Source organism: Narcine bancroftii, chromosome 5, assembly GCF_036971445.1.
Source record: "Narcine bancroftii isolate sNarBan1 chromosome 5, sNarBan1.hap1, whole genome shotgun sequence".
Lineage (NCBI taxonomy): Eukaryota > Metazoa > Chordata > Chondrichthyes > Torpediniformes > Narcinidae > Narcine > Narcine bancroftii.
This window is the reverse complement of record NC_091473.1, coordinates 75,522,026-75,547,815: the sequence shown is the minus strand read 5'-3', so window position 1 is coordinate 75,547,815 and position 25,790 is coordinate 75,522,026. Positions and strand designations below refer to the sequence as shown.

Sequence of the window (25,790 nt, the reverse complement as noted above, 5' to 3'; positions counted from 1 at the left end):
TCTTTCCCATAGGGTGCTGCCATCATTGACCCCTTTTAGTGGCACCCGCAAGACATTCCAAATCATCTGTTGGTCAGACAGTATGCCCAGGGTGCTTGCTTCTCAATGAGAGAAGAAAATTGTCTCTCAGCTGATTCAGTAGCATGGCTAGGTGTTCGCTTGGCCACTGATGGTGTCGGTCACCTGGCAGAGTCATTCCCAGACTCCGTAATTTCACATTGACCACATGTGTGCCCACTTGAGATCCCTCCCCCCCCCCCCACCATCTTCAGCTACCTCCCTGTTTTGTAGGGTCAGCGGGGTGTCCTTGTGGCAGGATCACTGGACAGGCTTGCAAAGGTTCAGGAGGAGGTAGTCTGTCAACTCAATCGAGTGGCATGGCGTGGGTTGCCAGCTAAGCACCCAGACAACTGAGCCCTTGACAGACACAAGTCCAACCGGGGATTTTATATTCTGACCCCAGGTTTCCTTTACTATCTTTGGGTCACCTCCTGCTGCCACTGTTAGTGAACAGGTACACAATCACATGATTCCGACATGATGCACATTTACAGTTATTAATATGATCTCCCACATGGTTAAAACTCCATGTGTGGCCAGCCGAAACTTTTACTCCTACTTGCAGTGCCAATTGTGTTGGGAAGAGTATCATGTTCAGTGAGTTCACAGAGAGATGAGTCTGGACACAAGTGTTACAATCACATGTAACTTTAATTAACCCACGGGAGACTAATAAGAGAGAACGTTAAATGGTACTCGATTACTATTTCACTTAAGCAATGATATAGACATTCACAGAACTAGGTTGGACTCTGATAATAGTGAACTTATACTCGACATACTTACCCACTTTGAGTACACACACTACAAACAAGGACTCTTACACAGACCTTGTTTCCATATCAATGAGGGTGGGGGGATGGTGGTGGAAGTCCACAATACTATGGATCAGCTTCTGTGTAGTGCACACCTTACCTGCAACCCTTCCAGCGATGCCCACAGTAACGACCTGGCATGAAGCGATGTCCGGGGCTTAGAGCACGAGACAGAGAAAGAAATGTGCTATGCGTCGATGTATTATGCAGTTTTGGTCTGAGCACCAAGCCAATAATAACCAAACCAAACAAACCAACGACAAGTGTGCACTTATGGGTGCTGTTACTTCCAAATAAGTTTCAGACAGGGAGGACATGACCACCTGAAATACACACATTCCAGACAGGCAGGGTGGCCATGTTGCCTCCACGCACAGCAGACACCATGCCAACCTCTAGCAAGCCACCAATGGTTATAAGAGACACTTTTGGTATAAGGTAGTCCATCAAAGAACCATGTAACTTTTTTATATCATCTTTATTTGCCTATAGTCAGGTCTTCCACAGCATGGGGCTTGGTGAAAGTCATTGGGATAGCTCCCAGGAAGTAATTTATTCACTGGACATAGTGCATTGATCTGTGGGCATGTTCAATACTTTGCTAGCATCTATTCAGCAGGGAAACTGAGACATTTTTTGATAAAACCTGTCAGTCCAATATTGGGATTCATGACAGAATTTTTTTTGACAGTGTGACTCAATGTAATGACGTGGCATTGTCACGTTAACATCAGACTTAACTATCAATCGCCATATATATTTGTGTCCCATGATACAATTTGAAGTTGTTATTGTGACCCAATGAAGCTTATGAGTCTGATTTAAAATAAAAACACAATGCTGGAGAAACTCAGCAGGTCAAAGAGTGTAACTTATGCAGCAAAGATAAAGATACAGAACTGACGTTCTGGGCTTGAGCCCTTCATCAAGGTATGGTGATTAAATCTTAATGAAGGACTCAAGCCCAAAACGTTGGTTATGTATTGTATTGGAGGATTTAAACCATGTTTTTTGCTCCTGCAAGGCTGAGAATCAGTAACCTGCTTGAGACTCAGCAGACATCAGCTAAATTCCACCATGGGGCCCAGAGATGCAGTTATCTGACAAAAAGACATCTGTGTACCAAGAACATTCAATCTTCCTGCTTGTTTTGGTCACAGTCTTTCAGGCAGAGACCTAACCTTGACGCAAAATAAACCATTGTATTCAAAGTGATAAGCTGAATATTATGTTATTCGATAGAAGCCTAGACATGCTAGCTTGCTCGCTTATCTTTCTTTTTGTGCTGGGAATAGGTGCTTGGGTAAGCGGTTTTTGGGTAATATAAGCCATGGTCCCGCTGCTGAAGTTTGAGACTCTCCCAGAGGTGGCAACATGTCTCAGCAAGAAGAAGAACTTCTAGAGTTCAGCCAACGTCCCAGTTGGGGGAGGTGGAGAAGCTGCTACCGGCGCCCCGACAACCTACTACAAGTGTGCAGTCGTTGCCTCGCCTCGGCAGTTGGGACCAGTCCAGGCGTTGATAAGTATAATTGGGAAGGGCTTGCATATTGTAGTTTGATATCAGCTTTAGAATTTGTAATAAAGATTTGTATAAACTGAAGTGTTCTCGGCTTGTGTGTCTATTTTCTTTTGGTAGCTCAAACACGGTGACCAATCTAAAACGAACAAAGTGAGAGGGTCATGTTTACCCAGGACATGTATCTTTATCTTTGCCGCATAAATTACACCGTTTGACCTGCTGAGTTTCTCCAGCGTCGTGTTTCTACTTCAATCACAGTGTCTGCCAACTTTCATGTTTTACCCCTTCTGAGTCTGACTGTTGGTTCATAGAACCTCAAATCTATGTGCAATGGAATTTCAGGCAAACATCATTCTTCAATGTGGTGAATCACAAAAGAGTCTATTTTGAATGCAATATTTTCTTGAGTTTTACTTTACATCAGCTGCTTTTTAGTTTGCAAAGTCAAAACCATACGTGAATATGCTTCACAATTTGATGAGTTTTATCTGATGAAACCAATGTAACATAGGAATTTTCCACTAAAAAAAATTCAAACTGCTGAAGGATCTCAGGAGGTCAAAAAGCAAATGCAAAGGGATACTATAATAATTGGAAGAATTAAGAACCGAAGAGTCAGGGAGTTCACTGTCCATTGCCTGGAGGCTGCTATCTGATTCTAAACTTCCTTTCATATAACTAAAAGTAACCTTGATTAGATGGAAGGGGTAGATTAATTGTAGTTTTATAGGGTTTTTTTTATTTTTATTTTTTTTAAACCCAAATGGTAAATGGGTTTAATTATGTACATTAAGAAAATGTTAATTGCTTTTTTTGAATAGGCAACTGGCTAACGCTATTATATTACTCGTTCTGATTTTCCTTACATGTATATGAGATGACTGGCTATATATCTCATTGAATTTTGAATGCAAGTTTATATATTAAACTCAATAAAAATATTTTTAAAAGGAGGCAAAGGGATGGCTGACGATTCTGGTCGAGACCCTGCATCAGGATTGAGAGTGGAGAGGAAATAATCAGTATAAAATGAGAGGGATGAGATGGGCTGGCCGCCCAAATATAGAAACAGGTCAGGAGAGGATGATAGACAGATGGGGTGGAGTCAGAGATAACAGTTGGTGGGTGATAGGTAGAGACAGAGAAGGAAAGAGGGCAGATGTAGTCAAGTTAGGGGAGGGTGGGTAAAGACAGAGGCAGACATTTGGTAATGTGAAAAAAAGAGGCTGTAAATCTACATTTACCTGATGTCAGGAAGGCAGTGAGTAGAACCAAATCAGGGAGAGAAGATTGGCAAATGGAACCAGGTGGGTGAAAAAAAATGAGGAACCATAAGTTGTAGAATGTGGGTGATAGGGCTGGTGGGGGAGGGAATCAGAAGGAGAAAAATAAAGGAGCATAAGTACAGGTTGGACCACCCAGTGAAATACAATTGCTGTTGATCAATTTTGTGTTTACTCTAGTGGCTCTCTACCTTTCTCTTTCCACCCACATACCACTTTAAGTATTCCCTATGCCATAGATGCTCTGTGATTAGTAAGGGATTTTGTAAGGTGGCGAGCTCTCCACTGGCCACCGAGACAGAGGTGCACAAAAGAAGCGGTACAAGGACTGCTTAAAGAAATCTCTTGGTGTCTGTCACATTGACCACCGCCAGTAGGCTGATATCACCTCCAACCGTGCATCTTGGCGCCTCACAGTTCGGCGGGCAGCAACCTCCTTTGAAGAAGTCCGCAGAGCCCACCTCACTGACAAAAGATAAAGGAGGAAAAACCCAACCCACCAATTTTCCCTTGCAACAGCTGCAACCGTGCCTGCCTGTCCCGCATTCGACTTGTCAGTCACCAACAAGCCTGCAGCAGACGTGGACATACCCCTCCATAAATCTTCGACCGCGAAGCCAAGCCAAAGAAGAAGAAAATATGGGTGGAAAGAAAAAGTTTGAAAACCACTGTTTTAATTGTACCTAAATGACATTTTCATAACTCCAAAGGAAATGGGCCAGTGACAGTTTTTCTCAAGCAAAATATTTCATTAACAATTGGGTCTAGATCAATGATTATCAACTTTCCCTTCCCACTCACATCCCACCTTAAGCAATCCCTTACTAACCACAAAGCACTTGTTGCATAGGGATTGCAACATAGGGTACGTGAGTGGAAAGAAAAAGGTTGAGAACCACTGGTTTAGCCTAACGATGATAATGGGGTAGGGTAAAGACTGATGGGTCAGTTTGGGAAGAGTTGAAATAACACTGGATGGTTGCCAGTTGTTTCTAGAGAGAGGTGTCCTGAAAAATGGTCGCCTCAGCTACATTTTGTCTTGCCAGTTCTCGATAACACCTTGGACTCCTATAACAAATTTATGAGCAGGTTTTGTGATTAAATTTTGAGCAAAGGCTGTACTTTTGAAGCCTTTATTCCCCTGAGTACAAGAGATGATGATTCAATTGAAGTGCTTTCGGTGATCAAAAGATTCGATAAGGAAAATCAAAGGAATTCTTCATACAAAGCAACAAAGAATGGGGGTCAATTGAAAGTACCAAAATTGTAGGTTTTTATTGGTTGAGCAGTTTGAACCTAAAGAAGATGGATAGATTTGATCTTCTATTAGTTAAAATTTTACTGAGTGGCACAGAAGACTCAAATGATGGAATGGCATGCAATTTTGTGCTCGTATTTCTAAGCAGATTATTTTTATTAAAAAAAACTTACACTATGAGGCATTTTGTTGCATCAAACACAATGTTGCCTGGAACGTAGAGGGCTTGAGTCATAGTGAGAAGTTGGGTGATCTTGTTGAGGTTTATAAAATAATGACGGAAGTAGATAAAATGATAGGACTCTTTTTCCCATGATTCTAGAACAAGAGGCATCGGTTTGAGGTGAGGGGGAAGAGATTGAAGAAAGGCCCAAGGGGAAACTTTTTCCACTCAGAAGGTGGGTCTGTTTCTGGAATGAGCTTCGAGAGGAAACTGAAGAAGTAGATGCAATTTTGACATTCAAAAGATGCAGACAAATGTATGAAAAGGAGGGACTTTGAAGCATATGGGCCCAGTGCAGGCAAATGACACTCACCCAGAATACTAACTTGGCCAGCATGACTGAACTTGACTGAAGGGCCTGTTCTATGCAGTATGATGCTCATATGAATGAAAATTATGGCACATAAGTTTTCAAAAATCATTAATTTAGAATTGTTCAGTGCACTTTCTTTAGAAGTAAAAGTTGCTTCTTAACACATTTGTGAATGGGTCTGAAAATTCTGCCTTCTGAAAAGTTTCAGTTCTTGAAGGGTTAGTAGCTGGGATATAACTGCCCAAAACAGTTATTCAAATTCTGAAATGGAAGTGTCTACACCCACTCATTGGAGACTGTCAAAATCTTTTATCTGACAGCATTATTTAAGTTGCTTTGAAATTTAATGAAATGTCAGAATTTTGAAGTAAATGTATTCAAAAGCAATACCGAAAAGCGAAAATTGATAACATGAGAATGATTTCACTGCACTAGTCTTGGAACTTCAAAGTTACATAACTCCTGGGCTTGACTTTCTCGATCATTTTTTATAATTACAAACAGCAAACATTTTATATATAGCAGGAGGCACCAGTTAAATGGTTGAATAGATTACTGCATCAACAGATAAATGGAACAAAATGTGATTTGCAATGAGGTAGTCCTGAGATCTCCCATAGACCATTGCATGGTGAAGCTGTCAAAAGCACATAAATTCTTTTATCTTTTTGTTCCTATCTCTGTATGTTTACTTTTCTTTTATTTGTAAGCTCCTTGGAAGTAAAATATATGCAAGACTATTTTTTCCTATCTGACAGAATTATTTCTCGGATGCTTTAAAAATTTTAATTCCTTTTGGAGAGAAAAATTGCAAAACTTGGAACCACCTTTTCAAAAATATTTCATGAGCCAGAAATAAAAAAATATTATATCTGAAACTTTAAAAAATGCAAATTCTGGAAATAGGAAATAAAAAAAAAAGAAAATGTTGGGAATATTCAGTTAAAACTAACATGCTACCAGTTCTGATACGATATCTTTGACTTGAAATTGTAACCCTAATTCCCTTTTCACTTGTACACCCTGACTTGCTGAGAGTTTTCAGAATTTTCTGTTTACATTTGTTATTATTATTGGGTTTTGATAAATGGACAAGTATTTGGTGTACTCCGAATGACCGAGAAACTGCATTTTTTATGATACAATTTTTGTTTTGACAATTTTTCCTCCATTAAGATGAGGAACGTAAACACGGGGGGAAATAGTGCAATCAGGGCTCCTACAGATTTGGCTCCATGTATCCAAATTTCATTTGGACTTGTTTTGAATTCCGCTGGGTTTTTTTCTCACTGACTAGCATATCTCATCACTGGATGTCATAGAACTGGACAGCATGTAAACAGGTCCTTCAGCCTAACTTGTCCATGTCAGGCAAGTTGCCCTTCTAAGCTAGAGACACACAGGAAATTGCAGATGCTGGAATCTGAGGCCAAATACAATCTCCAATCTTGTCCTATTCACACTGCTCCTCTGCAGTTTCTTCAGTCCTAATGAAACATCACCCATTCGTTTTCTCCCACTGATGCTGCTTGGCCCTTTGAGTTCTTCCAGCAGATTATGTTTGGGCTCATCTAAGTCGACCCTTTTTCCTAGTTTAGTGATATGATGAGAGGCCATGGAACTTATTGAGTTGATGCTAAATCTTGCAGCATTCCTCCAGGAACTTGTTTCTCTTTAACTTTTAACCACACATCACCTGACTTTCTTTTTGTGTTTTGTTAGCGATTAAAAAGACGATTTTCTGGGTAGGTTTTTTTTTTGTCTTTTTTAATCAATTAAAACTAAAAATTCAGACCCCATGCACGACAGCCACTTGGTTCACTTTCAATTCCTAATGGATTTCCAGTGCTCTTGAGTATGCTATCACTTTTGTGCTACAAACCAATTACCTTCTAGTTGAGGCCTTGAGAATGCTGAAGCATATTCATTGTAAGAGTCCCTCAGCTGCTGGAAAGTTTCCATGGTCATTCTGAGTAAAATGAAGCTGTGTAGCAGACGCCAGGTCTGCAAAGGAATATATTCGGCGTTATAATGCCTGTTTCCATGATTAATTGAGGAGCATGTAATAATGTGTAAGCTTTTCTTCATCTTTCTGCTGTCTGACAGAAATTGACATTGGAGAAGCAGTGAGTGCTTGTATTTGTCTATTAGCCGTGCTCCATCAGTAATAGGCTGCAGCTCAGCATTGCTCACAGCACCATATCTTCCACAATGGTATATCGGATGTCACACTCTCTTGGAGCTCTGGACTGTGATCATTCAGAAAGAACCATGCTTTACACATTTCCATAGATGATTCAGACTCTGCTCAGGAAACATCAATATCTGTGAAAGCTGTGGGAACTGAGCTTGTTGGCATTGATTTTCATGCAGAGGCCGTCGAGTGAAGCAGTTGACACTGATACAGTGTTCACTCATTAGTCCTTACTGGCAGGAAATAGTGCCTTGCAAAGCACAAGTTTTATTTTTTTTAAAAAAGGATTCTTTAATTATCTCACAGTATGCACGCCACATGAAGCTGTTAATGTTATTTCTCTGTTTAATGTTTTGAAAAAGTGTAAGCACTCTGAACTAAAAGCCCACTTCTTTCCACACACAAAGTAAAAAAAAAAGATTTATTTCTATTAAAAACAGCTTGACTTTTATTCATTAACACAGATGGGCCAATAAAATTCTAATTACAGCATTTGACAACTTGTTTTCCCTCCTGCATAGGATTTAGCCCTATAACAGTGCTCCATGAATAAGATTTACCTGTAACATTTGAAATCATTGAACTGTTTCCCAATGAAAAGGATTCTTTCAAATTCAGCACGACTCCAAAAACAAATCAATTTTCTGTTCCATTTTAAATGTGCAAAAGCAATTAGATCTGGTTTGAATCAATGAAATTTGAATAAATTATATGAGTGTCAAAGTATCATCACTTTTGATGGAATTGTAGTGTTCAACCAAATCAAGAAAATGAAATTTTCATTCATGGTGCAAATCAAATTTCAGTACAAAAAAATAGAACTGTATACATGAAACTAATCAGTTTCAACTTTATGTTAACAGTTAACCTATTTAATGTTTAATTATTCTTCCTTTTTGATTTCTCTTGTTTCTTGTGAAAACATTTCTCTAACCCGAGAATACTCATAAGAATGGACTGTTAGAAATAAAATCAAAAGATATTTGGCCTGCTTGTATATACTCTGATATTTAATATCCCAGTCCTTCTTCCCTTTATTAACACCAGATCACTTGATTCTATTAATATCCAAATTAAAATGTATTGATCATGAATGTGTTCATGGAGAATTCAGCATGGCTTCAACAAATCAAATTTCTCACTGTCTACATGATAGGTCTTCTGACTGATCTTTGGTTTGTATTTGATACAGGTTATTTACAATAAAATTAAATCGAAAATGAGGTTTAGTTTTTCAGGAAGTTTCAATTTTTTTTATTTTAAAAAGTCAGTTAATCAGCTAAAGCAAAGTTTATTGGAGAATGTAGAGGTTATTGAGGCCTGCATGTAACTCCAAAGTGACAGAGAAAATAAGATTCCGAGTGAACTGGACAAGGTTTGTGTTGAAGATGGAAGATTCATACACAATTTCAGAATATAGGATGATCTTTAAAATTAGATGAGGGGAGTTTATTTTCTGGGAGCATTATGACTCTTTGAATTTCTGTGGCCCAGAAAGCTGCTGAGTTCGATAAATATTTACTCTGCAGGGGAGTTGAGAGCTTCAGGGACTTTCATCCATGATATTTAGTGGAGACTATGTGGCAATGTCTGCTCCTGTATTTTCTGTCAGTGGTTTTTTTTGGAAGGGATGAAGGAGAAAATCATGATTAAAAATAAGAGTGAAACAGTAATTGACTTTGATTTGCAAAGATTATTTTTTAGGTCTGGGCACAATTCCAGTTCCAGTAATGTTCCCTTTCTCTGCACATGATCTCATGGAGTTGTATAAAATTTCTCTTTTGCTTCTCTTTCTCTTACTCGAAGAGGCACCTGGCAATTTCTGCTGATGGAGAATCTTTATGCCTTATGGCAGACTAAAACCAGTTTTGTCCAATATTACTCTGTTTTTATTACATGACAATAAAAGAATCTTGAAATGAGGGGCAGACATAGGTGAAGGGTCACAGGGTAGATTTAAAGTGAGAGGAGAAAAAGTGGATAGTAACCTGAGGCACAGCTTTTCACATACAGGATGGTGAGTCTGTGGAACAAGCAGCAATTGGAAGGGAGAGATGTAGATACAATTACAATGTTTAAATAATCATGGCCCATATGTTGGAAGGATTTGGGACAAGTGCAAACAAATGGGACAAGATCTGGTTGGTAACTGTCCAGCATGGATGAGTTGAACTGAAGAGCCTGCTTCCATGTTTTATAACTTGACAAATCTATAGCCCCTTTTACACAGCCATTAAAAGACAGTAATTAACTGTCTTTTAACCGCTTCACCTTTCTGTGTAAATGCAAGGAAGGTGGGATGGGTGGTTATTTTCATCCCATGTCTGATACTACCAAGGTAGGTAGTATCAGAGCTGATGCATTTTGCAATGGCTTCTGTCTAAAAGGGTTCACACAGGACACCAGTGCTGTAATGCTACATCACACAGGATGCCAACGCTGTAATGCTACCACACTGACCTGGCATTTCTTGTTTCAGTGTGACTGCCCCAAGCCACCTTTAAAGGTAGGCCATTTACACACCAATTAAATGGATTTTCTATGTAAAAACAAACTGTCAAGTTAAGTTTGTTGTCATCTGATTGTACAAGTAGAACCCAACAAAACAGTGTTCTCCAGTCCTCAATGCAAAACATGCAGACACACGACCAGACATAACACGCATACAGACAAATAATATATATGCAGGACAAATATTTTATCAAATAAATAAATTTTGTTTTGTACATATGAGAATCTCGGATGGCAAGTGTGAACAATTCCTCATGTGCCGTTTGGTCAGAATTTAACAGTATCAGATGATTGGCATTTAAACCTGTTTTGATGCCAGTGCTAAGTGCTGTTTTATCAAGATTGTTCAAAACTCCATTTGCCAAACATACGCAGCAAAAAAAAGATGACTAACTGAGGATGACCCCTCCTCACACACACCGAGTTAGTGTTGTTCACGGTGTAATTTTTTGCCATTTTAGTTTATTTGAAACAAGGTATTATAGACCAAGTAGATCCTGCACCTTCACAAACTAGCTCTGCCTTGTGCTAAGGCCGCTTCTGCTCAGCAACAATTTTCTTTCCCATCCAATTCTCATGTCCCTTGATTCAGAGTATCTATTGCATCTGTTTCCGAGGAGGCCTTTTTCCAAATATCATGAAATTACCTGAGGCACTTTATCTGGAGTGGGACTAAATTCACCCAGTTCCCATCCAATGTCACAATAAACTCACTTAAATGTGGCTCATTGAAGCTGAACATCTAGAAAATAAAAGGAATATACATGTAGCACTCATTATTCATGTGCAGTATATTGGCTTACACACAATTCCCACAAAAATGTCAATGTTAACTACCTGTTTGGAATATTCTGGTATAGTTGCTTTTTTTTCCATTATCTGGAATCATTCCAAAAACTTGTCAGCTGGCACAGCCAGAAATATGATTTTTGTTGTCAGTCAAAGTTTTTTTTTTGGCTGTTTCTGTGGGTGGAGTTTGTGTCATCTATTTAGATGACTGAGTTGTCCTGCATGTGGTCCTGCTCTCACCACAGGAGTCCTGAATTCTTTCATCCAGCAGATTCAACCTTTTGGATACAGACTACATTTGGTGCTTTAGCAATTCCAGGAAATTTTGGGAAATATTTTGTCCTTCTGTTGATGAAATTACTCATCTGGGTAACTTAAAGCTAAATAAAGTTCAGGATAATCTTGCATTCCATTGATGATCATGAGTGAATTGTTGGAAAAATTTCAAATTATTGTTTTATATTGAACACCAAATTGTTTGTTACATTGTGAAATGTCTTCCAGAGAAAAACTTCCCAAAGATCAGCAGTGCCCTTTTTTTGTAATTTACTGAACTATAACTAGTGTTTGGAAAAATCCATTGGGACTGTTTAAATTTTAGAAAACCTTCCATGGATGATGAAAGCAGTATAAATTCCACAGAGATGAAACTTGGTGGTTACTGAACAGCAGATGAGTTCATTAGAAATTTAAATAACCTGGACTGATTTTTGTGTGTTCCTAATCTGCATGCAAATCTGTGCTGCCCTTCATCAGTCGCTTGGAAAAAAAAAGGCATCCCTGCTCTTGCCTGAGCTCAGCAGCAGTGTGTGGGTGTGGTTGAACACTTAGGAACAAGATTCTTAGTTTTTGTGCTTTTGTATTTGTGTGCCGCAGCCTATAATTGCTTGGGTGTGTTGTTTTCTGTTTGTTTTATTAACTATAGAACATTGCTCGTGACAACAGATGGCTAGCCCGGGGCTAAATAAACTACAATGGAAGGGCATGGGAGAATGGAAAGTGCATATTTCTTAATTCTCAATCCCTATTAAGGGTTACGGTGAATAAAGGTGAATGGAAGAGCATTTTTTTTGTACATTTCAGCAAACTGACTGAATGCATATTCTTTTGGCTGTTGAATTCTCACCTTTGTAATTAATGAGGCACTCAGAATACTTCTGTCTCCCAGGAAGGATCTGTGTAATGCTGGCCATGCACTGACGTGCAGCTCAGTTTTTAATAAATGCTCCCTTATGGTTATTAGAGAATTGCTTGGGCTCCCATTGTGGGATAGAGTGGTTAAAATAAATTTTATACAAAGACCCACAAGAAAAATATCCACATCATTATTTTCCTCTTTGCTTGTAATTACTTTGCAAACACAGCCTTTCATTGTTGCTTAGTGTTTGAGAATTTACTATATGGGGGAGAAAATAAAATTTTTTTTTTGATGATATGCTCATTAGCTTTGCATTTAGAGTATAAAATCAATAAAGAGTAGGATAACCAGGTACAGATGGATTAATCTGTGAAGTTTAGTGATTCAATTAAACACTTCAAATAAACAAAATCTATCTATTGATTTATTTATTTTAGGTCCAGTACAGAATATTTAAGAAACACAATTGAGTAATTATTTGTACCATGCCTGTTTTCAGAAGTACATTATTCAATGAATTGAACATTATGCTCTGAAATTATACGGAGATTGCTAAGAATAGTGACCAGGGCACAAGCGTTCAGGGGCATCCATTTTCAGCAACATTCTTTAGGCCCTTTCAAGCTGCCGAGTAAAATGGAGTTAACCGGGCAAATTGCCCAGTTAGCACCCCACTCATGCGGCAGCTTGAAAGGGCCCGACCCAGTCAGCGTGGTCCAACTCCAACAGGGTCCCTGACCCACCTCAGAGGTAGTCAAGGAACCCAGTTCCTGGTTAGGATGCATCCTCCGGTGGCTCAAAAACAAAAATGGCTGACCCGGTACTTCTGAGTTGTCAGCGCTTGCGCACTGGTGTCACACGGAAACCCCTGGGTGAAATGCCTGCTGTGTTCGGGAGAGGAGAGAGAGATCGTTGCCGCAGGGCCCGGGAGAAGGGGGGATGAAGGTCGTTGCCGCAGGGGCCGGGAGGAGGGGGATGAAGGTCGTTGCCATAAGGAGAAGAGACCAGGGGCCACAATCAGGGGGAGTGAGGTCGCTGCCATGGGGGAGAGGTCGATGCCGCAGGGAGGGGTGCCATGATCAGTGGGAAAGGGGTCATAGCCACGGTGGAGGGGAGAGGAGAGGGGTCGCTGCTGTAGATGGGAGAGGGGTTGCTGCTGCGGGGGGGAGGGGAAAGGGGTCGCTGCCAAGGGGAAAAGGAGAGGGGAAGGGGCGCTGCTGCGGGGAAGGGGAGAGGGATAGCTGCCACAGTGGAGGGGAGAGGGATCACTGCAAAAGTGGAGGGGAGAGAATTCGCTGATGTAGGTGGGAGGGAAAAGGGGTCACTGCTGTGGGAGAGAGGAGAGGGGAGGGTTAGCTGCTGCGGGAAAAGGAAGAGGGGTTGCTGCTACGGTGGAGGGGAGAGGAGTCGCTGTGCAGGTGAGAGAGGGGTTCCTGCCACAGGGGGAGGGGAAAAGGGGTCGTTGCCATGGGGGAGAGGAGAAGGGAGGGGTTGCTGCCATGGCCAGGGGGGAGTGGGGGGCCGTGAACTGCTGCTGCTGTGTACACCACTCCGGTTATGACAGCTCAACGTTTGCAGCAGCGGGCGCGATTGACGGGTTGGGGGTCGCAACTGAAGAAAGAGGGTGACTGATTGGGGGTTGGTGATTGATGGGGAGGGTGCGACTGACGGGGGGGTGAGAGAAACTTACCGATAGTTCCCCTGAGTGCGTGATGCATCACTTACTGAATCATTGGGAGGGCGGGATCCCCCTTAAATCACTGCGTTGGTGATTTAATGGGTTGATCTCCCTGCAGCTTAAAAGGTGCTGGAAGCTCCTTTGCCCTACTAATCGCACCTTTTGTCTCCAACTGTTTTGTTGCTGGGAGCAATACAATGGAACAGTTTCCCACATCAGGCTATATGATGCTGTGAAGTTTGTCTCCCAGTAAATGGTTGTAAAACAGTATGAAATTCAAAGATTTGTTTGTATACCAACCAAATTGCATGTATGAAATCTTCACTGGAGTTTTTTTTAATTCAGAAAAGTATCAGGTAACCATCTTTTATCAATATTTATACAGAAATTGATGATTTTGTATTGTGTTGTTATTTGGTATTGAGGTGTAAGTTGGTGACAACTCTACCACAGCACATCTCAAGTTGGCATTGGTGCAAAATTATTATCTTCACAATAGGTTTGCAATGAATAACTTGCCCCAAAATGGACCAAAATTCTCAATGGATTCTGATGAAATTTATCTTTCATGTCAGAATTTTCTTGACAGAATGTCAGAAATAAGGTACTTAAGTCTGCAAGAAATCCTCAGGTACCTTTTATATTTCATGGTTTCCCAGTGCAGAAGTGCACTTTCAAAGACTGTTAATTATTTATCTATTCACTGCCTGTGAGTACAAAAGATGGGGCTAGCATTTACTTCCCATTACTTGATGCTCTTGGGAAGGAGGTGGTATTGAGCCACTTCCTTAAACAGCCGTAGTTCATGTTAGAGAAGGACTTGGAGATGTTTGTTTCAGTTTATCTGCTGGGCTTGTCCATCTTGATAGAAGAAATGGGAGGTTTTCAGAAAGCAAGTTGCTACAATGGATATTAAATTATTGGTTTGAGTACTATTTCCCAATTTTATTGGGTTACATTTCATTCTTAAGAAGGTTATTAGAGAACTCCTACCAGCACAGAAAGCTTTATTTCTGCAGGTTTTCATCACGTTTGTTATTCTTATGAGTTTGTGCAAGATTTGGGATCAAAGTTAGTAATTTAAAAAAAAATATTTTGAACTGGAACTCAGGACCTTAATGTGTTTTCTATTTGCCTGAAGGGCTGCAGTTCACACTTTTCTGTGTTTCTTTTATAATGATACTTTATAAATCTTTTAAATATTTGTAAGGTGCCTCAGATCTATCACTTGAAGTGTTTTCTGTGGGTTTTCTCCTTGATTCAGCTATTTAGAAATGCATTCATTAAAACAAATTTTGTCTGAAGCAAAAATGGATTATTAGCACATGCAAGAGAAACATTACTTAGAACAAAATGTGCAATGAAATATACGAAAGCTTGTCTTTTCCGAATAGATCAAAGAGTCCTCATTACTAACAATTAGCTTTTGTATTCAAATGAGCAGATCAAATATACAGATTGATTATTAATACACTTGATATTTTTCACTGTTCATATACAGCTTGCCAACAAAGACTTCTGTGCTGTAAACTTCCTGCTACCAAAAGCTCCTGCTACAGAAAAATAAATATCAGAAACCTGTCATCTTGTCCCAAAATTAACATTTTGAACTAGTCATCAAAATTTCTCTCTTTGTAACAAATGTGGGGCAATACTTATTTCTGAGAAAGAAAATGTAGCCCAGAATTATTAATGGATACTCTTTATTTGGCTGCAGCTAATTTTCCATTTTGTTTTTCTCATCCCTTATTATTGCAGATAGATCAGAGCTGTTGATCTTTTCTTCTTTCTTATGATTAAGTTATATTGCTACTTTGAACCAAAGAGGTGAATGTCAGCTGCATTTGACTGTGGGATTAGGTTCTAAGCAGTGAAACACAGACAGCCTCTGGATCCAGCAGACTGCATTACCTAATGCTAGGGCACTTGGTCGTGTTTGCGACTTCCACTGACAAAGAATGGGTTGTGTGTCTCTTGGAGGTGAGGCGCTTCCTGCAGGGAGTGAGGTTAGAAAGATGTCAGGTGCACAATCAGTCTTGACCACCTTCCCTCTCGTAACCTGACATCAGTGGATTTCACAGCAGGGCAAGTGAAAGCTCAGGGCAATTTGCTTACCCTTTTGGCCATGGCAGGTAAATGCAGAGAGATTCAATATGTTTTAAGTTTCCGTTCACCAGATGGTTGCATTTTGAAAGTCTTTATTGCTTGTAAGTTTTGATTATGAAAGGATAAGAGCCTTGTTGAATGCAGCATTTCTTGTATAATAATGCAGATGTGATTTCAAAGAAAGTAATACAGTGTAGTGTTTTACAGGACAGTGAGCTTTATTTTTAATTGTTGCTGCGAAGTAGGTCAAACAAAAGATTCCCATATATTTTCAAGGTCTGGATGATAGGAATTGTCGGATTTGTCAAAGATTAGTGTGACATTAGTTATGTTTTAAAATTTAGGGGGAAGAGTGAGCAAAAGTGGAACAATATAAAATATACATGTAGCCTGAAACTTACACCAAAACAAAGCTGCATCATCTCTTTGTGAATGTATCAGCCATCAACTGCTGTCACTTTGCTAAAGCTTCATGGTGTTAACCTCCTGCATCTTAACCAAAACTTTGTTTACTCGACAGTTTCCTCATGCTGTTTCACGCAACAGTGAAAGAAAGCAGCATTACAGAATTCCTGAAATAAGGGTATGGAAAAGAGGTTTTTTTTTTGTTACCAGGTTAGATGGAAACATCTTAAAGTGACAGATTCTAACACTCAGCAGTTCTTTCTTGTGGTATACCAAAGTGTTCAAGGTGGAATTTACAATTTCTAATTGCCACATTTCAGAATGAAGATGACTAATAGCTGGGACTGTTCAGTTTCCTGAAATTGCAGCATTGCAGTGATGTCCATTTCAGTTTTAAACTGCTGATTTTATTTTATCATTGCAAGGGAGTGAAATATTGTGGAGCTGAGATCAGCAAGTTAATGTTTGAAGTGCTTTGTCATTATTATTTTATCATAGACAGAATTATGATTTTCTTTGTCTCATTTTTTTGAGGTAACAAATTTCAGTTTGCACTTGGTTTGTATTGCATGGCAGGTTGGTTCTATATTCCTTTGCTAAACATTCACAACGCTGAAATTGCACCATTCAAATGGTCCAGTAACAAGGCTCAAGACAGCCTCTAAATTGACTTTGCAGGAACCTGACCAGTGTGTTCCCTTTATCAGTGTACAAGTCTACACCTGGAGAATGTTGCTCATTTTCATGTGAGGTTCTTGTCCTTAAGAGTTTTCTCTCAATGTGTCCTGTGTTATTAATTTTTTTAAATCAAACTTCATGTTGAATGAGTTCTGTATGTAAGTATTATACAAAAAAAATAACTCATTCCTTGTAGTTTCATTTCTTGTCTAATTTGACAAGGACAATAATTTGAAGTTAGCTTCTAATTCATCTTAAAGCTTGTTTTCCTGTTTCAAAAGGGGTTGCTATATCTTTGCTATATAAAGGACACAGTTTGACCTGCTGAGTTTCTCCAGCTTTGTATTTTACTTCAACATGGGGTCTGCAGACTTTTGTGTTTTACTCTTATTTGTCATTATACGTGGTCCAATGTGCAGCCAAATGGCTACTTCACACAAGAAATACAATATGCATTAAATTAAAAGAAATAATAAAAACAAAAGATAGGTATATCATAAATATTCACAGTAACCAGAGTGCAAAGGAAAAAAAAATGGGATACCATAATGCAGGCAGTCATTTTTCTGCTGCATTAATAGATTATAATTTGCTCTGCCACTGCCTCCCAACCACGAAGAAGGAACAAGTCAGCAGGTGGGTTGTTCACACCACTATCTTTAGATCCTCCATCCTGACTTTCACTGTTACTTGAACTCCCTCCTCAGCAATCCTGTTGGGGGGGTGGGGGGGGGGGGGTGGGGAGGACGTACATTCAAGAAAGCAGCTCAGAACCACACCCTAGAGGGCAATAAGGGATGGGCAATAAATGCATTGTCCAGACCCAGAAATTAAAATAGTAAACATATTTCAAGTTCAAGTTTGTCAGCTGACTACATACACCTCACTGACAAAAGGCAAAGGAGGAAAAACCCAACACCCAACCCCAACCAACCATTTTTCCCCTGCAGCCGCTGCAACCGTGTCTGCCTGTCCCGCATTGGACTTGTCAGCCACAAACGAGCCTGCAGCTGACGTGGACTTTTACCCCCTCCATAAATCTTCGTCCGCGAAGCCAAGCCATAGAAGATATACAACAAGACAAAACAGCCTTTCTCTGGACTTTAGTGCACATACATAAGCCCCTTTTCCACTGGCACCTTGTCCCAGGAATTAACTGGGACAGGGTCCAGTGGAAAAAGAAATCTGTCAGCACTCCGACGTCAAATGACATCATTTCATGCCGAGGTTTAACCACCTCGACCCCTACTCATATCCCTGGCGCCAGTGGAAAAGAGAGAGCAGAAAGTCACCTGCTTCCAGTTGAAGGTAGAAAACTCTGATCCCTGGGGATGAGTTGTGTCCCAGTTAAGGGTGGCCCAGTGGAAACGGCACAAAGGGCTTCCTATCCCAGGTCACTGCACAGCCAATTAACTGGGATGCCAGTGGAAAAGGGGCTTGAGACACAGAATACATTCCTCACACAGCACACAATAATCTCATGTATACATAAAAATATAATTAAAGTAAATATGTATAAATTTGTGTAAGAACTCACAAACATTGATTTTTTTTTCCTTTCTTATGGAAAAGCTTGTATGTCAACATTGTTCCACAACATCCATGTTTGGTGATTGATCAAAGCCATACTGCTAATAGTTTCAGCCAGAATCATTCTGTTCCACTGTTCTCATTTGGGGCTCAGTACCTTTTTCAAAAATGGTGCTTTTGAGACTTTAACTGCAGGCAGAAAAGTTCAAATTGCCCATTACCTTTTCTCTACCCAGGCTTTCCAATTAATGATTGCTTGTTTGAGTTTGCTACTGCCACCTTTAGAACTCTCAGGAGGGAAAATAAGTTGCTACTTGAAATGAGAATCACTTTTTTTGTTTGTGTTTAGATTCGTCCTCCACGATTATCACAGACTCGTGCTGTTTCCACACCGGATGATGACGAGGTAGACACAGTAAGCAAGTAAGGAATTGTTCAATTGCTGTTTGTTTCCTTTTTCTTCTCTATTTTATTTAGGTATGCAATTTGTGGTGATTTTTCTGCATAACATCAAAACAATATGCTTAATTGTCAAGTGCTCTTTGAGCATGCTTCCCTTGACACTAATCCTTGCATAGAATATTCAATTCTGCTTTGAAGTAACTGAATAATTGTTAAGATAATAAAGCAAAGGCAATATTATTGATGGACTTTGCAAAGTCCAGTAATTGTGAAGGTGTTTATTACTTACTGGATACATGTTTTCATATAATATCTTTTCACTTGATAGATCATGTCTTCTGGATCCATTCTCTTCTCAAAAGCAGTTACTTGTTTAACTAGTATTATTCATACTTGACCGTAGGAACAGGCACTTTAGCCCAACTTGCCCACACTGACCAAAATGTCCCACCTGCACGAAAGAAATGTATTACTCTTTGATTTGTTTTACTTTGCAGATATTACGGACAGATTATCATGGTATTTAAGCCACTCATTGACTAACTATATTAGTGAGGTTGCAGTTTTATACAGTATTTGTTGTTAAGATTTTAATTCATCCAACAAAAATATTACAGAAGCACAGCTGATGTAATCCTGAGTGAGTGAACAAAGGAGGTCAGGGTGTATCCATTTTTAATTATCAAAAAAGGGTCCCGACCCAAAACATTGATTGGAGATGAGCAAGAAAATCTGCATTTGTGGGGGTCTAGTTCAGTACACAAAGGTGCTGGAGAAACTCAGCAGGTTATGCGACATCCATAAAAAATAAAAGTCAGTCATTGTTTCAGGTCTGAGCCTTCATCAGGAGTGTCAAAATTCATACAGGCACCTGAAGAAAAAGATTGGGAATGGTGGGGGAGGGAAGGGTAAGAAACCCAGTCCAACGGGTAAAAGGTAATGGGTGGATAAAGATGGGAGGGTAGAAGAAGAAGAAACTGAGAAGTGAAGGGTGAGAGGGCAGAGGTCTAAGAAAGATTAGCTCTTAAGCACCTTCATTCTGTCTACTGCAACACTAAGAACTTCTCAGTGGCCAACCACTCCAATTTCACATCCCATTGCCACGCTGACATGTCTGTCCATGGCCTCAAGTACTAGCAGTTTGGAGCCACCCGCAAAGTGAAGGAACAAGATTTTATATTCCGTCTTGGCAATCTTCAACCACACAATATCAATATCGACCTCCAATTTCCATTATTCCCCCCCCCCTCACCCACTTTCTCTCTTTCCCTCATTCCTCTTGTCTCCCTCCGCACCCCCTTCCCTCCCTTCTCCTATCAGAGAGCAATCTTTCTTGTCCTGTCCATCAATCACATCTCAACTTCTTCTACCTCCCCCTTCACTGCCCCACCTCTTTTTTCAGGTTTCTGCCATGTGATTTGCTTTATTTGAGAAACCAGTGTATTGAATATACAGTATAGTGGTATGTAGCCATTCCAGCGCCAGGCACTGGAGCATGCTATCCAGAGACCTGCAAATGCATTACTGTTAACTGCTGTCACACCGGTGGTGACTGAATGCCGCCCCTCCCACACCTAAAGCTGAGCTAAACCAGCCTGACTGCAGAGCCAAGAAGGGCAGCCTGTTCCTGAACTTCCTTTCTCATCCCGGAATAACTCTGCCCAGCTTCAGTAGGGAACAGAACATGCAAGTGGGGGTGGAGTGAACTCTTGAATTCCCACTGCTGCAATTCCCTGCTTGCTTCAATGAAAACTCCGACTCTCCCTTTGATTTGCAAGAATCCGCTGCAGCCCACAATAACTTAAGGGATGTCCCAGCAAAGATAAACATTGGGCAAATCAGGTGTGGGATTTTTTTTACCTCTTCCTTTGCACTTTGCAAAAATGTTGCTGCCACTTCAGGCCAAAATAAAGCCTTAAATGCGATGGTCAGAGGGTCACCAGCACCCCTCTGAGGTCTGGTTTGCCTGATGGTAGCACCGGTCTTATGTCCACTGCTACCGGAGCTCACCAGGCCACTCCAGGCTGGCATCTCATTGGGCTGCTTGGAACCCCTCTGGCATCTCACTCAATGCGGGATCAATGGGAAAAATGGCCATCTTACTTACCCATAATCCCCCTCACAGCTGGAACCACTCTGCATTTTCCTGGCACTGGCCACGAAGCGGCCTGATAAGATGCTGGCCTGGAGTGGCCCGGTGATATGTCGGAGCGGCACTCCAAGGTGCTCGAATGAACCCTGACAGTACTGCAGTCCTGGGATGGAGATTTATTGTTGGGGTAGGGACTTGGATATTGGGCAGGTGAGGCGAAGACAGTACCACCCAGGGCATGTGCCCTCACTGCCATACCCTAGATACGCCTAGGCTGCTGAGTTTCTCTGAAATGTTGACTGACCATTTCTCTCTATGGTTCCATCTGACCCAATGAATCTTTCCAACATCTCACTGTCACAACAGAGAAAGTATACTTGAAGCATTAGTTCCCCATTAGTATTTATACAAAATTTGGGAAAGAAATAATGCAGTTATTATTTTATCTTGTACTTTCTTGTTCACAACAAAATGCAGTGTGTTAGAAATATGTGTCAATGCTGACCTCTGCTGGTTTCAGAGATTTGAATCACTTGCATTTTTGTTCGTGTGCAATTTGATTTTTGAATGCTGCTTTAGATTGGTGTGTGAAGTGAATTTTTGATAGCTGGCAAAACAAAATTATTTGGTGTATTCACACAATAGTATAATTGAGAAATGTGTAGCTTCAGGCTTTATTTCCATGGTTATTCACAAATAACTAATAATAGGCATGCTTTCTCATAGACTCTTAAAAATGTTGGATGCAACAGGAGTTTCTTTTTTGAGGCTGTTGCTGAGATATATTCGTCCAAAATGGCTCAACCACGGCTGTCTTCAGAGAGAACTCCTGACAGTGCTCTGCTCACACAGATCAATTTGTCATCAATTTCTAAGGCTGTGCTTTGAAATGTGGAAGATAGTTGACCTGGAGGTCAGATGTTGATACTTCTGCCCTCCAGCTTCACTGCTAATATCACCATTGACTCCAATTGTGGGATACAAATCTTTATGCTGAGTAGTTGGATGAACTTTGCTAACAGCTCTTCATCTTTATGCTGGCAAGACGCGCCACTATGGCTTGTCAATCTTGCAACAGAGGCACAACATCCAGGCCTTAAGGTTGATTGGAACAATAGCGGGCCAATGCACCCAAGAATAGCAAGACTCACAATGAATGCAGGTGGTGTTCATGAGTGAACAGAGAATGAGGGTCTCTCCCACTGCGATCTGAACATTTGTTAAATTCCACCAAAGTCACAAAAAACTTTCAAAGTGAAAACCTTGTTTGAGAATGTGTTTGAACAAAAGGAAATATTTGGCCTATAATTTTATGGACTAAGCACAAGAAGAAAGCACGATTAATATTTACTCTTTTCAAGAATGATTTGCTGATTGTAGATTGATCCATTTTTTTAACATACTTGTGATGGAATGCTAAGTATAAAATAATTTATTGCATTTACTCAGTGGTAGTTGGGATTTAACTAAGTAATTGGGATTTGACTTCGATAAGTAAATGGATGTGAGAAAAGTAGAGGGTTAAGAGTATAAGGTGGGTGAAAATAAATTGTTGTGGAGTAGGTTACATAGGTAGGTACAACATTGTGGGCTGAAGGGCCCGTACTGTGCTGCCAATGTTCTATCTGGACTGAAGCAGGCTCTTAGCTTAAAACCAACCTAACCCTAACCTCTAACTATGTGCCAACTATGCTTCTGTCATAGCTCCATTATTTGACAAAGGAGTATTCACCATTGCTTCAATCATGTTGGATAAATCCCAACAATTTAGAGTGTATCTGCCATATTCCTTGTTTGTAAAGGGAGCACGAATTTGTTACCTCTGTTCAACGGGCAGACTAAGGATAAAGATATCTGGAATTGTCAAGAAAGCAGACAACCAGAGAAAGTGAGGAGAGCGAGAGATGGCTCTTCAGTCCTGCATATAAACAACTCTACTGTCTTGAAAAACAGCAATGAAGTTGGGTAGCACCATGTTGAAGCCAAGTGTGGATCAGAGGGATGTAAGTCAGATCTTAGACACAATGGAAACCATTAGTTTTAAGCATAATATGAGTTAACCAGGGTTTGACTTCATTGATTCACATGCATTGTTTTGTAGAAGATATACTATTACATTTTCTGGTTATGCCATTTTCCAAAAGAATATCAAATTTGTCTCTGGTGTGGACAACAGGATGGTGACAATGGAATTGTCTGCAAACCTTCAATCTGCCTGGAAAAGGCTGATGCCTGTAGTTTTCCATTATTTAATGATGGTGAAGTGAATGCTCTTTTTAACAATGATCTTCGTTTACTGATCTTTGATCTAGTGATGTACATAGCAATCCAACACAAAGAACAGAATGATTTCATTCTGTGATAATTGCGGTTTAACTATGCTCCAGGTTCTAAAAGTTGCTTCATAATTATTTCCAGGCAGTTGTCATTGGACAAATCTCACCATTTCTCTGCTTGTATCTGGCATATTCCTCACTTGGAAAGGGATCAAGAATGTGTGAGCTCTCTTTAGCAGGTAGAGTGAGGATTAAGAAATCTGGAATGGTCAATATTCCAAATTTATTATTTTTTGATAAATGCTATTTTAATAAACATGTTACTTTTATACAATGAAAACCAAAGTAGTGGATCTGTGATTCATAAAATAAACCAAATGGTTTATGTGTTTACTGAAAGACAGGGGATATAAGGCATGCTCAGTGTTTTTGAAGTTAAAGTCAAAGGTAAAAAATTGTACTCAGAACAAAGTGGAACTTCGTTAGCCAGATCAGCCAAATCCTCGTTTTCCGGGGTCTTTCCAATGATTCAGTAACCATAGTGGAGCATGCAGGGGCAAATATTACTGAGTGCTGATATTCTTCCACTTTCTTTTCCCCTTGTAACTCTATAAGCCAGTGCTACAAAAAGCAGGATGATTAGATCCAGCCAAATGAATGCATAATCATCAGTGCTGAAACTGTCCAGATTTTGCAGATAGAATTTCAAAAAGATGCTTCCTTCAGATGACATATTTCTGCCAGAAAATTCTGACAAGTCAGAATGTGTAACCCTCAGCTCCTCCACTTCATTTGACATCAAGATCCAAAGGCAATTCCATCCACATTTCTTCTTTGGCTTGGCTTCGTGGACGAAGATTTATGGAGGGGGTAAATGTCCACGTCAGCTGCAGGCTCGTTTGTGTCTGACAAGTCCGATGCGGGACAGGCAGACACGATTTCAGCGGTTGCAGGGGAAAATTGGTTGGTTGGGGTTGGGTGTTGGGTTTTTCCTCCTTTGCCTTTTGTCAGTGAGGTGGGCTCTGCGGTCTTCTTCAAAGGAGGTTGCTGCCCGCCAAACTGTGAGGCGCCAAGATGCACGGTTTGAGGCGATATCAGCCCACTGGCGGTGGTCAATGTGGCAGGCACCAAGAGATTTCTTTAGGATCCACATTTATATAATCTTCATTTCACCTTGATCTTTATACTTGGTAATCAGTTCTACAATTTCTGTTGAGTTGTGATGTCATTATTGAGTACCAATATGTGTGGAAGACAATGATGTTTTAATGGTCAGCTCTTCTTCAGCCCCACCCACTTGTTGGGTTCTCCTGAATGGAATGGAGTATCTCTGTGGTGTTCTCCGATGGGCAATACTCTTCTATGTTAATAGCCTGAACTATTTTCTCTGGGTTTTTTAATTCATTATTTTTGTTGCTTTTCGTGGACGAGATCTGCAACCGTTTCACAATTCTCAAATTATATTTTCACAAATTACTTTCCGGCTACTTGTTTCACAAGTGTTTAATGTGAACCTTTAGCACTGATCCATTCCATTCAGCATATTTATTTAATGCTATTTTAATGGCTTACACATGCTTGAATTGCAAAGTTCCCGGACATATGGAATTAAACACCTTATCCTGGGATCAGGGCAAATAATTGGTGTTATTTAGCAAGTGCATTACTTGACCTTTTTGCTAACCTTTCCTTTTTCTCAAATTATTTCCATTGTTTTAAGTTTTATGTAATTTTTAACAGCTTAAAATTATTTTTTCTCACTTTATGCATTCTCTTTTAATGTGTTAATAGATGGGTGAAGATTTTATTTATGCAGCTGACTTAGCAGCCTGTTTTGAATCTTAAGACCCAAGCTACTTCAAACATTTGTATTTCTTAGGTTGTCATCTGAAGACAGTGGAGATATCTGTACCTATATTGATGATAGTGACGAATCTGAACAAATGGAATTGGAATCACAATCTCCAGGCCAGATGGACCTTCTGGGAGAGATTCTTGATACCCTCAGTACTCATAGTTCAGATCAAGGGAAGCTGTGTGCTGCAAAGAGCCTGGACTTCTTTAAATCGATGGATGATGTCAGTTATAAAGCTAGGGTGAGTACACTGGATTTTTGTTCTAGGATCACAGTTGTAAAATCAGACATAATAAAATTCAAGACCAACAGTTGTCTTGAGGGAGTTCATGTTCAGGCCTTGTCCAGACTTAAAATTTCTTAATTCAGGACAGTTTGTTTGAGGTGAAAGCAAGGATGTTTCTCTATTTAGTCATGCATACGTGTCAGTTGGATGACAATCGGGGATGCCACTGGGCTGTGCTTGGAGGTAACTTTGTTATGGATGTCAGTTTTCATCTCAGCACACAATATTATTGACACTACCTTTCACAGAACATAGAACACAACAGTACAGGCTATTTGGCCCTCAATGTTGTGCCAGCTATTTACTCCTACCAAAAATAAACAAACCCCTTCCTACCTCGTAACCCTCTATTCTTCTTTCATCCATGGGATCAAATGTA

General features: G+C 40.1%; 2 protein-coding genes across 11 annotated transcripts in view; one reads left to right on the top strand and one right to left on the bottom strand.

The window, feature by feature from the left end:
- Positions 1 to 25,790, bottom strand: part of LOC138763549 (complement factor H-like) — a 613,078-nt gene that overhangs the window by 46,343 nt on the left and 540,945 nt on the right. The gene's annotated exons all lie outside the window — the stretch shown is intronic.
- dennd1b (DENN/MADD domain containing 1B) overlaps positions 1 to 25,790 on the top strand; it is a 399,979-nt gene that overhangs the window by 369,616 nt on the left and 4,573 nt on the right. For 8 of the 10 annotated variants that reach the window (XM_069937870.1, XM_069937871.1, XM_069937862.1 and 5 more), the window contains 3 exons: positions 16,408 to 16,470; positions 18,850 to 18,923; positions 25,150 to 25,366. In XM_069937870.1, coding sequence (XP_069793971.1) covers positions 16,408 to 16,470; positions 18,850 to 18,923; positions 25,150 to 25,366 — 354 coding nt within the window. The remainder of the gene's footprint in view (positions 1 to 16,407; positions 16,471 to 18,849; positions 18,924 to 25,149; positions 25,367 to 25,790) is intronic. The other 2 variants (XM_069937864.1, XM_069937869.1) reach the window with 1 other exon arrangement.